The sequence below is a fragment of the Schistocerca cancellata genome, chromosome 2 (genome assembly GCF_023864275.1).
Source record: "Schistocerca cancellata isolate TAMUIC-IGC-003103 chromosome 2, iqSchCanc2.1, whole genome shotgun sequence".
NCBI lineage: Eukaryota > Metazoa > Arthropoda > Insecta > Orthoptera > Acrididae > Schistocerca > Schistocerca cancellata.
This window is the reverse complement of record NC_064627.1, coordinates 368,070,253-368,085,357: the sequence shown is the minus strand read 5'-3', so window position 1 is coordinate 368,085,357 and position 15,105 is coordinate 368,070,253. Positions and strand designations below refer to the sequence as shown.

General features: G+C 38.8%; 1 protein-coding gene across 4 annotated transcripts in view; it reads left to right on the top strand.

Moving 5' to 3' along the window:
• The window catches only part of LOC126161760 (mitochondrial import inner membrane translocase subunit Tim21), a 52,407-nt gene that overhangs the window by 30,378 nt on the left and 6,924 nt on the right, over positions 1–15,105 (top strand). For all 4 annotated transcript variants that reach the window (XM_049917814.1, XM_049917813.1, XM_049917815.1 and 1 more), the window contains one exon: positions 28–127. In XM_049917814.1, coding sequence (XP_049773771.1) covers positions 28–127 — 100 coding nt within the window. The remainder of the gene's footprint in view (positions 1–27; positions 128–15,105) is intronic.

Genomic DNA, 15,105 nt, shown 5'->3' with positions numbered 1-15,105 from the left:
CTCAATTGTCTACTTATTTAATTGCAGCCACCTGTTCTATGAACGAGATGGAATCAACCACCTAAGAATGAAATTTTATATTCAAGGCAGCATGAGACGTGGAACAGTGCACTTAGAAATGAGAGAGGTAATTGCATGGTATTATTTTCTTATGTCCATTCTAATGATTTTTTTCCCCTTTTGGAACTCTGCACAGTTTTTATTGTCTAACAATCCAGAGTAATTAGTTAGCACCTTAACTTTACAGATTTTTTACTGTTTATTGAGTAGGCAAGGCAAATTTTGCTTACCTACTAGTGGAACACTGAATCTAATCTCAGAGAACCTGAACACAGACTGTCAGTTTACTAGCACAAACAGGAAGCTGTTCTTTGAATCTGAATCAGGACTGATTAGCAGCAAGAGTACATCTAAATAGCAGTGATGCTAACACACACACACACACACACACACAAGGCGTTTAAATTAAATGAAGAGATTTATAGAAAGGAATTGCAACATGATACTGGCACGAACCAGAAACTATTTAATCAATGTGGGGAAAAAAATTAAGTGATGAAGGAATATGATAATGATTGGTGACCTGCTCTTGTCTGTCTGAAAGCCTTCTTATGGATTCCCCCAATTTCCAGGATGCAGTGGAACAATTTATTAAGTAGGCCTATTTCTATCCCAGACTGATTGTGGTTTCGCCTTCACTATGTGAACTGATGCAACACACTCTGCAAGTTAGCATTTGAAGATCTGCAGAGCCCTAGAGCCAAGTTTAGTTGAAGAATGACATTTGTAGTTCCACTGTGAGACAGTGTTGCATCATAGGCTCGCTTGGAGCTTTTGGGCACCTGTTTCAGTAGCATTGTTAGTATCCTTGTAATTTGATCCAACTAGTGTAAGGTGCAACCTCGGTGCCCTAGACCAAACCTGTGTAACAGCAGCAAGCTTGCATGTGCTGATCATTCATCTTGCCAACTTTCTTTTCAGTACTGCTTTACCTGGTGGGAGGATCATACGAAGTGGTTACTTGAGAAAAGTGAACAGTCACTTTCCACTGAGCAATGTTTGTAAAGCCAAAGGGTGTAGTGTGATGTGAAAAGGTGACCCAATTCCAGTGCTGATGCATTCCTCTGACAATATGATGCTCTCAACAACTCAACTCTACTATATATGGAAGCAGCCCCCCCCCCCCCCCCCCTCCTCCCAATCCACATGTGCATTGTAATCTCTTGAGTGCTCTTTACTTTCTTTAGTTGTGAGGAATGGAGGATTTGAAAACAAATTATTAATTGTTTTCAGTCTGCAGTGGTACTAAAATGGTTTGTGGGATTCATTAATCATTTCAATGATTAATGCCACTATATTTGAGAAAGTGCTAAAGCTTTTTTTTTTTCTTTTTTCGCTTTCACAGTGAGAGAGGTATTGGGGTTGTCAACTATGAGTGACCACTTTATGATCTGGGTTCCCCTGCACGATAGAAGAATGCTGTAACTGTATCCAAGCGTCTTGCTTCCATGTGGGATCTTGATTCTGCATTGTCTGCAGTCTGTGATAAATAACTTAAGTCATATTGGGATCAATTACATCGTGTTAAAGGATTTTATAGAAGACGCTAACCAATCATCCTCACCCTTTATAATTTTACCTGTATGTAACATAACCCGCAAACTGCTGTGCAGTGAATGGCAGGGTGTACTTAGTATCACTATTAGTAATGTTCTTTCACATTCCATTAATGTATGGTGTGAGGGTAAAAAAAGACTATCTATATATCTTGGTACATACTTCAATCTCTAATATGTTACTGTCACTATCCCCAACAATACATGAGCGAGGCAGCGATGTTACTGAAATTTTCCTTGAACACTGGTTCTCTAAATGTACTCAACAAGATTCTACAAGAACAGTCATTTCTCTATCAGGGAGGACTATTTTAGTTCGTCATCACCTCTGTTACACTTTCATATTAGTTGTATTGATTTGTTATGATGTAGCAACAGATTTCTGAATTTATTCTATTTCTGTTGTAAAGTCTACTTGATAAGGACTTCAAACACTGCAGCAATACTTGAGAACTGGCCACACAAGCATCATTTTTTTTTTGCTGAAGCACTGTACTGTCTGTGAACCTATCTAACTTTTCAATTCATCTTCCCTGCCACTTATTTTGCACGTTCATTCCGTTTTGTATTGCTCCTTACTTAACCTTGGTAACAACATGATTTCTTACTTCTAGATATTTAATCTTGCCGACACCACAATTTCCTAACTCAGGGCGGGATGCCATTTTACAAGGGCCATGTTTTACCTTTTTACAAAAACAGTGGAGGAGAACCATTTTTTGGTACAAATAGTACTACTGTTCCTCAGAATATTCGCCCCTAACATTTTGCATGTGTTCTAACCATTTTTCTTGTCCAATGTTGGTACCTCAAAAACAATATTTTGGAAGGTCGAACAGCTTTTCTTGCGATGATGAAAATAACTGTCAACATATTTTCGGTTTGATATAAGGTAACAAAAAGAAGTTGTTATTTGATGAGACATTAATTTGATGTTTTCCTTTGACAAATAATCAATTGCTTTATGCACAGTATGGGCTGATGTTGTCATGATGAATAGGGATTTAACTTTTTTGGTAATTTTTCTTGATGTTTGTATATAAATTGTGGCATACTAATTGTGTTACGATTCAGCATTAACTGCTATTTGATGATTCCAACATGTCTGTATAATCAAAGAAACAGCCGATCTTAATCTTGGAAGTGCTTCTAGTCCAGTCAAATTGCAGAAATACCTTGCAAAAGGTGGGGTAGAAGAGTTTATTTTTTCAACTCGTTCATATGGTTGGAAATATTAGAAAACCGAGTTTTGCCAACAAAATTTCGCTTGGGAAAACTATCTGCAGTCAAAAAACTTGGAAAATTTTGGCCTTTTTTCCATTTTTTCAAAATATCTCAGTTTCATTTGCTCTTACCGCTTTAACGTCTATTTTCTTTTTTAAAGAGCACAAAATTCTCTAAAAATTTCATTCTTGCCATTTTTTTCTACTCCCAATATCTAAGGCGCCACACACAGTGCCTCAAAAAATACCAGTTTTTCAAATTTTGAGCATAGTGGCAAGATACCTTATTTTTTAACACTATTTTTTCAGTTTCTGTTTGTGTAGTATAAATACATTATACATCAAGTTATATGTTGGAATTTACCACCTCCATTTCAAGTATTCAGTTTCTCTGTATGCAACATGAGGATTGCTGGGCACCCAACTATTGTGATTCTTACATCACTACCTGAAGTTCACTATGGGCCACCTCAGCCCTGGTATTTGTAAAACTATAAATATAAAAATACATCATTAAGACACACACGCACACACACACACACACACACACACACACACACTCACACACAAAATAAATTGTCTCAGGAAACTGAACTATTATTAGCTGCAATAGGCAACCTAATTAGGTAGGTAATTATTCTTGTGTATAGAAGCCACACAGTTGACATTAAAAATAAGTAGCTTTATTACAGTTAAAATGCACTGTCAGTTACTAAAAACTGTTGATAGTTCTGGGTGTGTAATACTTGTAATATCGCACATTAGCGCACTTGAGACAGATATGAGCATCACTTCCAACGTTTTGATGGGCCAGGTTCCTCAGTGTCACCAGAAATACCTTGAGTTATGGATTCAGGGTCTGTACCTAGAGTTGATCCCAGATTGACCTCTTCTTTAAACAACGAGTCAGCCTCAGCAAGTTCGTTGATTTCGTCAGCGGTTTCCTCAACATCCTCCATAACATCTTCTTCACTGTCTTCATATAAAAATTTTGGCACATTTTCACGGTTGACCCCAATACATTTCTTGCAAATTGAAGAACATTTCAAACCTGCTTTTCTGCAGGAGCACACTCCACCACAGTTCAGCTTGCATGAGCATGAAACAATGTGAAGAAGTGAAACTTCCTGGCAGATTAAAACTGTGTGCCGTACTGAGACTCGAACTCGGGACCTTTGCCTTTCGCGGGCAAGTGCTCTACTTGGTAGAGCGCACACTCCGCTGCAGAATGAAAATCTCATTCTGGAAATGTAAAGAAGTGCTTCAGGTGCTGGATCTTGGCTCATTATAACGGGTATTGGACCGTGGTCACTGTCCAGCCCCATTTCTCAGGAGGTTTTCCAGTTTCCCATCCCACTTTGGACTTGTTGTTAAGTCCGCAATGAACGTTGTTGTGCAGCATCTAGTGCAGGTGGCCACCATGCAAGATTCAGTTTGCTTTTTATGGCAGACTTGGTGAATAGCTGGTACCGCAAATGGTCTAGTGTGTGGGAACTGCTGACACCTCCACTATACAATGCGATAGTAACCTGTTTTGGTGCTGTTATTATTTCTTCACGGGTAGCATGTGGTTTATTGAACGTGTGTGCAAAGCGCTGAGGTTAGGTGTTCATTTTTCGCAACAATATTGGAGCACTTAATTTTCCCTTGACCAAAAAAAGCGGACGTTGCATCACATCTGCTAAAGGCATGAGTGAACAGAATATATTCATTGTCAAACTTATAAGATGCAGTGGAAAACCACTTGTCTTCTGCATTTCCTCTTCCTGGCTTTAAGAAAAATAAGTTTTCAATGCCTTGCCCCAAACCGGTCATGAGCACAAGCAGGTCAACATCTTCTCCTACAGTGACAACACTTCCAAAATCTTTGGTTCTTGAAATGACAGATGTTACAATCATAACGTCAGCATCTTCTTGTGGCTGGTGCACTTCAACGCTACACTCCAGAAATTCCTTTTTAAGAAGTGTGATCAAACGCATCTTGTTTCGTTCGTTGTACAAGAACTTGTCCTGAGGGACTTGGTTCACCATATCTGATTTAACCACAACGTCAACTGAAGAATGTTTTTTGGACCTCCTCTCAGCACTCTTTGTGCCACATTTGTCTCCCTCACATGGATACCCATCAAATACAGTAGCAAATTGAGATCCAAACTGACGTTGCAGGTAAGAAACATAGCTTTGGGCTATTGACTTGAAGCAAACCTTTCGAGTCCAAGTCACTTTGTGGATAAGGTACCCTCCATCAAAATTTCGTTTGGCATATGGCAGTCTTAACTGCTCGGTTAAAAAGTCATCAGAATTCCCTTTTGCACATAAGAAACATTTCTCTTTGAACTTTAACTGACCTTTCTCCTGCGACCGACGTAGCACGCCTGTTGGTTCCTGAGGATGTCGAAGGCTAGCTGCTATAATTCTCCCATTAATGTACTTCTTGTAGCAAGCTTCATGCGCACCATCACTTCACTGAGCGTTTTCAAAAAACGGGTGTGAGCAGACTCCCTGCGTTTAGCACTACAATCGATAAGTGAGCTCAGTCCTTTCTTTTTCACATTGCATCCACCACGCCACAGTTTTTTCGCAAATGAAACACAAATTCATGTCAGACATACTCATTTTCAGCACCGCAACATATACTGAATGGAAGTGACTCCAAACTGTAGGACCCTTATTGTTGTGTGCTAATAGCTGTCAGCGCGCTGCGAACAATCATTAGAGATAATTGCCTTCCACCCACCAAAGAATAAATACGCTTTTGTCTGCTAAAGAACAATTCCTACATACTTTCTCTTATAACTGATCATTAACGTCAATCAACTGTAGAAAATGTATGGCACCTGCATGCAATCGTATTACATATTGTAACACAAATAAACTTCACACAATCCGACGTGAATGTGTTCGTAGTTACTGAATATGATGCTGTTTGTCCTGGCCCTGCAGCAGAGTGAGATGGTAAATTCCAATGAATAACATGATGAGTAATATGTTTATACCACACAAATAGAAACTGAAATAACAGTGTTCAAAAATTAGGTAATTTGCCACTTTGCTCGAAATTTGAAAAATTGGTATTTTTTGACGCGCTGTAGCACCTTAGATATTGGGAATAGAAAGAAATGGTAAAAATCAAATTTGTAGAGCATTTTGTGCTCTTTAAAAAAGGAAATAGACGTCAAAGCGATAGGAGCAAATCAAACTGAGATATTTTGAAAAATCTGAAAAAAGTCCGAAATTTTCGAAGTTTTTTGACTGCAGAAAGTTTACCCAAGAGAAATTTTGTTGGCAAAACTTGGTTTTCTAACTTTCCAACAACATGAACGAGTTAAAAAAGTAAAATCTTCTACCCCACCTTTTGCAAGGTACAGGCTTTTTTTCTGACAGTTTCACTGGACTATTCAAGAAAGGACCACTTCAGTTAGTTTTGGTTCACCTTGAAACACCTGAACAGCTGATTGCTGCTTAGTTTCTGACTCATATGAACATATGTAAGTTTCACCTCCTGTTACGATGATGTAAGTGGATTTCGATTTTCCAGAAATGAAATTTTTTTTATTATTTTCTTACACCAGTTAACACGGGCCTGTTTCTGAGCATGTGTGGCACAATTGGTAAGGAATCTCTTTCATAACTAAATCTCCATGCTAAATTAAATCCAAACTCATCTCCTCTACACCTTAAGATACCTCCATCTCCCAGTAAGTCACATTCCAGTCCTCTTTTTAGTATTCAGCAGTGACTCAGATTCCCCTTCCAGCCCGAGTATCTATACAGAAAAAATATTAGATACTTGGGCTTCATACCACAGCCAGGGTGACAGCTTGCTCATACATGCAGGGCGCTGCTGCTGCAGCAGCAGGAATGTCATATAGACCCAACTATGACATGAGAGTCCCTATAAAAACTGTGGTCCACATTTGTATAGCAGCTCTCGCTATTCTCTGAATTCTTCGAAATGCTCCGATGTTAGTAGAGTGATTGACCTACTTGTGTTTACATTTCTCGATTTGGATTGCTCGATGGACTGTTTGAGCATGCTTATGATGACTTTTGCTATGTTCTGGACTTTTCTTCTGTCCAACCATTAGCTTTGTGCCATCATTGACCACAGTAACCACCTGTGTCAGTGCCAGCATGAGTATAAACTGTGTTCTACACACATAGTACAGAAAACTCTTCTATCATGTTGCACACAGCATCAGTGGTTTTTGGAACAACTGATTTTGGTCAGCCATTGCAAAATTCATTGCTGCTGGAAGCATGATCTTGGCAAAATTCTGCAAATGAATTTAAAGAGTCCTTTTTGAAGGTGATTGATTACCAAATGTTGAATGAAGCAGTTTATGATGTGAAAACTTTCGCATGAAATTTCTATTCCTTTCTGAACGCTGTTTCTAAAATCACTTAACAAAGCAGTATTTGGTCAATTTATAAGTTGCCATTGTTTTAACAGTAACAGATTTTGAAATGATAGTAATTTTATGTCAAAATGCACTCTCTAGTGGTTGTTGGTAAAAAGCGGCCTGTTTAGAGAACTGGGCGACTACGAGGTATGTCCAGAAATAGAGAGTATTCAGTTATTTAAAAATAGAAAAGGCAATATATTTAAGAAAAATTTTCAAGTTCATAGATGTACATTGAACATTATTTTTCAACATAGTCGTCTTTGTTCTCAGTGTACTTTGTGAGCTGGAAGATGAGTTTTCTATCTTCAGTAAAGTAGTCTCTTGCTGCCTTATTGGCGCATTGTTTGACAACACTGTGGGCCTTTTCCCATCCATACATAATTTCACAAAAATAAAATGATGAAAATCTTGAGGTCCCATATCAGGACTAATTGTGGTGCAGTGTTTATAATTTCCTAACTGCTGAATAAATCCAAGAGGCCTCTTTATGGTGGTGCTTGCATGCGAATGTGTACCACGATACAGCAAGCACAGTCCGTTTGTTAGCATTCCCCTTCTTTTGTTCATTATCATCCTCAATACCTCTTTAGGGATTAACGGTACCACACAACATTAATTGTTTCTCCTTGAGACAAAAAATTCAATGAGAACACATTTACAGTCTCAAAAGACAGACAATGCTGACTCAGGCCGAAACAACAATTTTGAATTTTTTGACTGATGATGATGAGGGTTGATGCTGCTGCATTGATTGTCTCTGTATCAGGGGCGTAGTGGGCCACCCACATTTTGTCACGATTCACCTGTTCGAACCACTCAAGTAATTTCCATGACGGTGCGATTCTGGTGACTTTGTGTTGATCTGTGAGCTGTTTTGGTACCAACACTGCACACAATTTTAAAAAAACAAACTGTTTCAGTAATGATTTCCTGCGGAAGAGATTTGGAGATTTCAGGAAACATTGTGATCATCTCACCCAAAGCGAAATGAGGGTCACCATGAATCATTTCTTTAATTTGTTCCAGCTTATCAGTCGTAATTGAGAGAAGCCCTTCCTTCGTCCGTCATGATCATTTGTTTTGTCAGCATTAAACCTGCACCACAATAGTATGATCATCACACCACTCCCATAAACAGTTTTGAATTCTGTTTCCCTTTGCAAGAAGAAAACAGATTTTGCTTGTAATTCTCGTGCTTTCAGTGTAAACAAAAGTTGACGCAAAATTTTTAGCCATCATTTCAGTTTTTACAAGTAATAAAATGAGTTTATTGCAGCATCTTTGAAGTTTTAAAGCAGAAAATGTAACATAGTTTTGAAATAAGTTTCAACATCCAAGTTAGTAATTTCCTCATTCATAAACAATTTCCACTTCTGGAATTCCCACTACTGAACACCTATTTTACAAGAACTTGCATACTGGTCACAACAATTTAACATGTGACAGCAAGACAAGAGAAGAGGCAGTGTAGCAGAAATGGTTACCAATGTGCAAATAAGAAGTAAAAAAATAAAATAAAAAGATTTATGTATTCACGAAACTAGATAAAAAAGTCATTAGTATCACATCTTAATGAGGCGTTCAAAAAATTCAGCTCTAGGCAGGAGGATGTAGAGTTACTGTGGATGAAGTTTAGAAGAATAGTTAATGAAGCACTGCATACATACACTCTTACTGTAAACACAGTGGCAACATAGTCCAGACACTTGCAGGAGATCAGACATGGACAAATAGTATATGGGAGAAGTCAGGTGGCACTGCAGCTGATGTGTAGTGTGGATTTGAGGAGTATTGATTTGGAAGTGTTGTTGCTGTGTGGTGTATTGATTTCACCCATGTAAAGCTTGTTTCCAAAAAGTGATAAACATTTGTGGTTTAAAATCAAATGCATCAGAACACTATATGAACTGTCTGGGAATTACCCACAGAAGTTGGTTTCAGTCATCAAATGGTGTGGCACATGCTGGCAAAATGTCTTATCACGAGGAAAACTGCATCCTGTTGGGTTCCACATCGACTCACCAATGTACAGAAATGGCACCGGTATGCATTGAGTGGCATCCACCTGGACAGATACTGCAGCAAAGGAGATGTACTTCTGTAGCGTATTGTCACCAGTGATGAGATGTGGGCACAAACGACGAGCCTGAATTAAAGCATCAATTGAATGAATGGCTTCACTCAGGTTCGCCACATCCTCAGAAATTTTGATGGGAAGCCATTTGGGTGAAGCTTATGCTGATTGTTGCGTATGACTACCAGGGTGTTGTTCTTATGCCTACTGGGCCAGAGGGACAAACCATCAACACTGATTACTACTGCCAACCAGTGGAACAACATATGCATGCAGCTGTGTGGCGCAAATGTCCATGTTCATTCATGTTGCATGATAATGCACGTTGCTCATGTTACAAACATCAAGAAGCTATTATTGCAATAGTGGCATTGTGAGGTCTTGGAAAACCCTCTGCACTCAACAGACATGAGTCCTTGTGACTTTGATCTGTTTCTGAAGTTGAAGGAATCCCTCTGAGGCTGCCGACTTCTAGACGTGGTATCTGTGCTCTGCATTGAAGGGCACTCCATTACTGTCGCCAATAGAGAACGCCTTGCCAATGGTCCCCCGACATTTGGCAGAAGGTAATAGAATTTGCAGGGGAGTGCACGGAAGGAATATAATACAATGGTATGTTTTAGTTTATTACATACTGCATTCTACCAATGTTGCCATTACTGTATTTTCAGCCCTTATAGAACATTTGTAGAATTCAAAATTAAAACTTGGTGAGTTTGGTTCTATTCATACATCACTCATATTTGTATGTGTAATTCCTTGTAAAAGGCAGAGATCTGAAAATGAATGAATCATTTATGGTAGAGTTATTTGGTGTTATGTTACGGGTTAGTTTTGTAAAGAATTACAATTTTTAAGTGACCCTTAGGCAACAATATCCAGTTGCTGTTTATAAACTTCTGTGAACTACACTTCAGAGACCATTACTGTTAGTAATTTATGGGGCCTGTCATGAAGGTAGATCTCACAACTGGGTTGTTGAGTTATACATTTCTACCCAGCATTTTCTTGAGTTGTAAGTGTACGTATTTCTATTTCTAATATTACTCTACTTATTTATGTAGTTCTAATAGAAGGAAACATTCCACGTAGGAAAAATATACCTAAAAACAAAGATAATGTGACTTACCAAATGAAAGTGCTGGCAGGTCGACAGACACACAAACATACACACAGTGTATGTTTGTGTTCGTTTGTGTGTCTGTCGACCTGCCAGCACTTTCATTTGGTAAGTCACATCATCTTTGTTTTTAGGTATATTTATGTAGTTCTGTAGTTAAATGTCACTTAGTGTGTGTGTGTGTCTTTTTCACTATCTGTCTCTTTATCACTGTATGATGTTACATTTTATATATAATCGCTACTGTCATTCAGTGTTGTGGTTATGTTTGGTCTGGGTATGGGGTCTGTAAGGCCTCTCTCTTGCATGTTCTTGAGATAGTGTCTGCTGTTCTGTCTAGATCTGCCCATTTGTCTGGATTCCTGAGGGAGTTATGTATCATCCTTTGTTGTCTGGTCTTTGTGTGCAGTGCATTGTAGTGTTACGTGTTTAGGGCAGCAAATTTTCTCCCATGTGCAATCTTGGGTGTTCATCCGATTGGGGGGGGGGGGTTGATCTGGACCATACAGAGTTAGGAAATGTATTATTTCATATCTTGGGGTAGCATGTTTTATTCTTAATCTTTCCCTCTTATTTGGGAAGAACTCAGACACTCTGTGCCCCTTTCTGCATGTGTCGAACTCCCTTGGCCATGTATTCACCTGTCACCTTTTGAGATGGCCTTTATCTGTGATTGCTATTATTTTGTCCATGAAGCCCATCTTCATCTAATATGTTGCAGCGTTATAACTAATGGTGATGTCAATTGGAAAGACAGCTAAGCCTACACATAGGGCTTCCGGAGAAGTAGTTCTAAAGATGGGGAAAACCATACGAGCACACAACTCTGCCTTTGTCTCACAGCAGTTCTGTTTGCCATCTGGCAGAGTTTGTGTGTCCATGTTCTTGCTGAAGAACATATAATGGATAAAATGTTGCAGAGTGGTAAATTTTTATTTGTGTTAGCGAAAGTCTGTAATTCATAGTATTTATTCTTGCCAGTTTTTGCAGCAGAGTTTCAGCCTTGTCTGCTGTAGTTCATGTGTGGATCTTGAAGGAGAGTTCTTAATCAATTGTTAATTCCCAGTTATATTGTTGTTCTGTTTTTGCACTTTGTTTCTGTTTCCAATTTTTGCTGATTCATTTCTAATGAGTCTTTCTATTTCTGGAGAAATCACGTTTATTTTGTGTATACCAATTATTCGTGTTGTAGTATATCACCAGTTTTCTCCTCACACCTTGTGCTTTGGAGTTTGCTGACACTACTACCATATCTGTGCCCTTCAGGTGCAGTAACAATATGCAAAGGAGGAACTAGACAGGTTGAGGAGGGTGAAGGGTGTTAGAGAATGGGAACTAGCAGTTGGCAAGAAGACAGCTAGGAAGAGGAGGTATTCAGGCAGTTTTACGTTGTGTATATGCAACTGTCAGAGTTGAGTGGAGAGGAGCCTCTTGTAGCTGTAGCTGTAGCAAACATGCAGCAGTCCTCAGCAGTTAGGAGTCCTAAGTTGGCTGCAAAGTCTAACAGAAAGAGAAGGTTCTGTGTTAAGTAGTTCACATGGTAGAAGTGTGGGCCAGCAGTTGCAGGAAGTGTTCGGGAGTGAGTACCAGAACACCAGCATTGTGAAGCCTAGTGCAGGGTTGGCTCAGGTGACTGACGGCACATACGGGAGTTGTGTAGAAATTTTACAGAGGAGGACCAGGTAGTGATAGTGGGTGGAGTAGGGAATAGTCTTGACAGGGATGGGGAATATGATGTAGGTTTGTGACCTGGTAAAGATAGCTACTCAAACTGATGGCACTGATGTCCATTTCGTGCAACTGTTTAAGCATAATGGTCAGCCTCATCTTAATGTGGCTGTTTGGTGCGTTAACATGGTGCTGGAGAAGGCACTGATGGCAGAGGGCAGGCATGGGTCACATTGCAGTGGTGTCTATCAGTTTCATTAGGCATGGCCTGCACCTCAATAGCTATGGGAAGAGGAGGCTGGCAAAGCTTGTAAGTGACGGAGTAATGGGGGGGGGGGGGGGGGGGGGGGGGGAATCACTCACGGAAAAATTCCTGTGGTATTGGTGTTAGAGCTGCATCTTTTTTAACTTGAAGTCAGCTGCTGATAGGTATACCTGCTTAAAGGAAGTCCCTCTAACTAAAAAATCACCTTCAGAGAACGTTGTGTTTCAAAGTAGAGAAGGAATTTCATAAAAATATAAGAGGTATAAGAGATGAAGTTAGTGAACTGCTTATAGATGCTGATTGTGAAGATATTGGTATATAGGGACACAACTTAAAAAAATTGACAGTTCAGATCCTTTCTTTACCAGGATACATATTAGCTGGCTGTTTTTTAGGAGTTCCTTGTAGAGTGGCCATGGACGTAAAAAAACAGTATTCCATTTGAGTCCATGGCATTGCACTGAACGGATTGTTTATAGGTCCCCTAACTCTGACTTCAGAGCATTTCTGCTCAAGCTACAGAGGGTTCGTGATTCACCTTACAGAAAGTACCAGACATTAGTTACATGTGGTGACTTCAGTATTAATTTTGTATGTTATTGTGCAAGAAAATGGATGTTGGTAGATCTCCTAAATCCATATGATCTGATGCAGACTGTTTTTTCCAGCTAGGGTGCAGGGGAACAGTTGCACAACCATAGACAATATTTTTATTCATTCTTGATTACTAGATGTGCATACTGTTAGTAAAAAGGGTGAATGGCCTTTCAGACCATGATGCAACAAATTTTAACACTAAAAGGCTTTCGTACTCAAACAAATGTCACATATAATTACAAACTATGTAGGAAAGTTAATCCAATGGCAATAGAGAGTTTTTTTAAAACCTGTCAAGGAACAAGAGTGGCAGGATGTTTACAGTGCCGATAACATAGATGACAAAATATAATGCTTTCCTTAACATATTTCTCATGCTCTTTGAGAGTTGTTTTCCATTCGAACCTTCGAAACAGGGTACTAGCAGTAAAAGGCAGCCTGAGCGGCTGACTAGTGGGATAAGGATGTCATGTAGAACAAAGTGGGAATTATATCAAAATGTTAGAAGTAGTCACAGTCAAGCTACAGTTGCTGATTACAAACAGTATTGTAAGGTACTTAAAAATGTTATTAGGAAGACAGTGTGGTGTGCAAATAGAATAGCTAATTCACAGGATAAAATTAAAACCATACAGTCAGTTGTGAAGGAAGTGTCTGGTCAGCAGCACAAGGTCAGTGATATAAAGTCAGTTCATAGTAAAAATATTTCTATTACTGATAAATCAGATATATGTATGGTATTTAACAATCATTTTCTGAGCATTGCTGGTGAATTAAATAAAAATTTAGTTTCTACAGGGAATCATATACCTCTCTTGGAAAATGCCTTTCTGAGACATTTCTGAAAAATTCCTCTGTGATATTGATAAGGGTGAGATTGAGTCAACAATTAAATCACTGAAGACTCTCACGGATATGATGGAGTGCCTAGCAGAATATTAAAGTACTGCGATGTACATGTTAGCCCTGTACTTAGCCATATTTGTAATCTTTCCTTTAGGAATGGTCAGTTTCCTGAACGATTAAAGTACTCATTAGTAAAGCCCCTTTATAAAATGGGAGAAAAGGATAATGTAGACAATTTTAGACCTATTTCTATGCCAACAGTTTTTGTTAAATTTACTGAAAAGGCTGTGTATGTAAGGATAATAAATCATTTTATATAACATAATTTACTATCAAATGTACGGTTCAGCTTTACAAGTCATTTAACAACTGAAAACACTATATTCTCTTTTCTCTGTGAGGAACTGGATGGGTTAAGCAAAAGGTTTCAAACGCTACACATATTTTTTGATTTAACTAAGGTGTTTGATTGTGTTGATCACAAAATATTGCTCCAGAAGTTGGAACATTGCGGAATATGGGGTGTGGCTCACAATTGGTTCACCTCTTACTTAAAAAACAGACAGCAAAAGGTCATTATTCACAATTTTGAGAATGGCTGTGATGTGGGGTCAAATTGGGGGGGGGGGGGGGGAGGGGGAATCAGTGTTGGGGCCACTCCCGTTCCTTATTTATGGAAGTGATATGCCCTATAGTATTACGGGTAACTCTAAAATATTTCTGTTTGCTGATGACACTAGCTTGGTAGTAAAGGATGTGTGCAACATTGGCTCGGTTTCAAATAGTGTAATTCATGACACAAGTTCATGACTTGCAGAAAATAAACTAATGATAAATCACAGTAAGACTCAAGTTTTAGTTTCTAACACCCAGTTCAACAAAAACCCAATATTCCAATTTCGCAGAATGGGCTTATGATTAGTGAAACTGAACAGTTCAAATTTCTAGGTGTTCAGATAGATAGTAACCTGTCATGGAAAGCCAACGTTCAGGATCTTGTTCAAAGACTTAATGCTGCCATTTTTACTATTTGAACGGTATCTGAAGTAAGTCATTGTTCAACACGAAAATTAGTTTGCTTCGCTTGTGTCATATGGCATTATATTTTGGGGTAACCCTTCCCTTTATAAAAGGATATGTTTGGCTCAGAAACGCGTGGTTCGGGCAGTAAGTGGTGTAAGTTTGCGAACCTCTTGTTGACCCCTGTTCACTAGTCTGGGTATTTTGACATTGGCCTCTCAATATACATATTCTTTACTATCATTTCTTGTTAACAATATCAGCTTATTC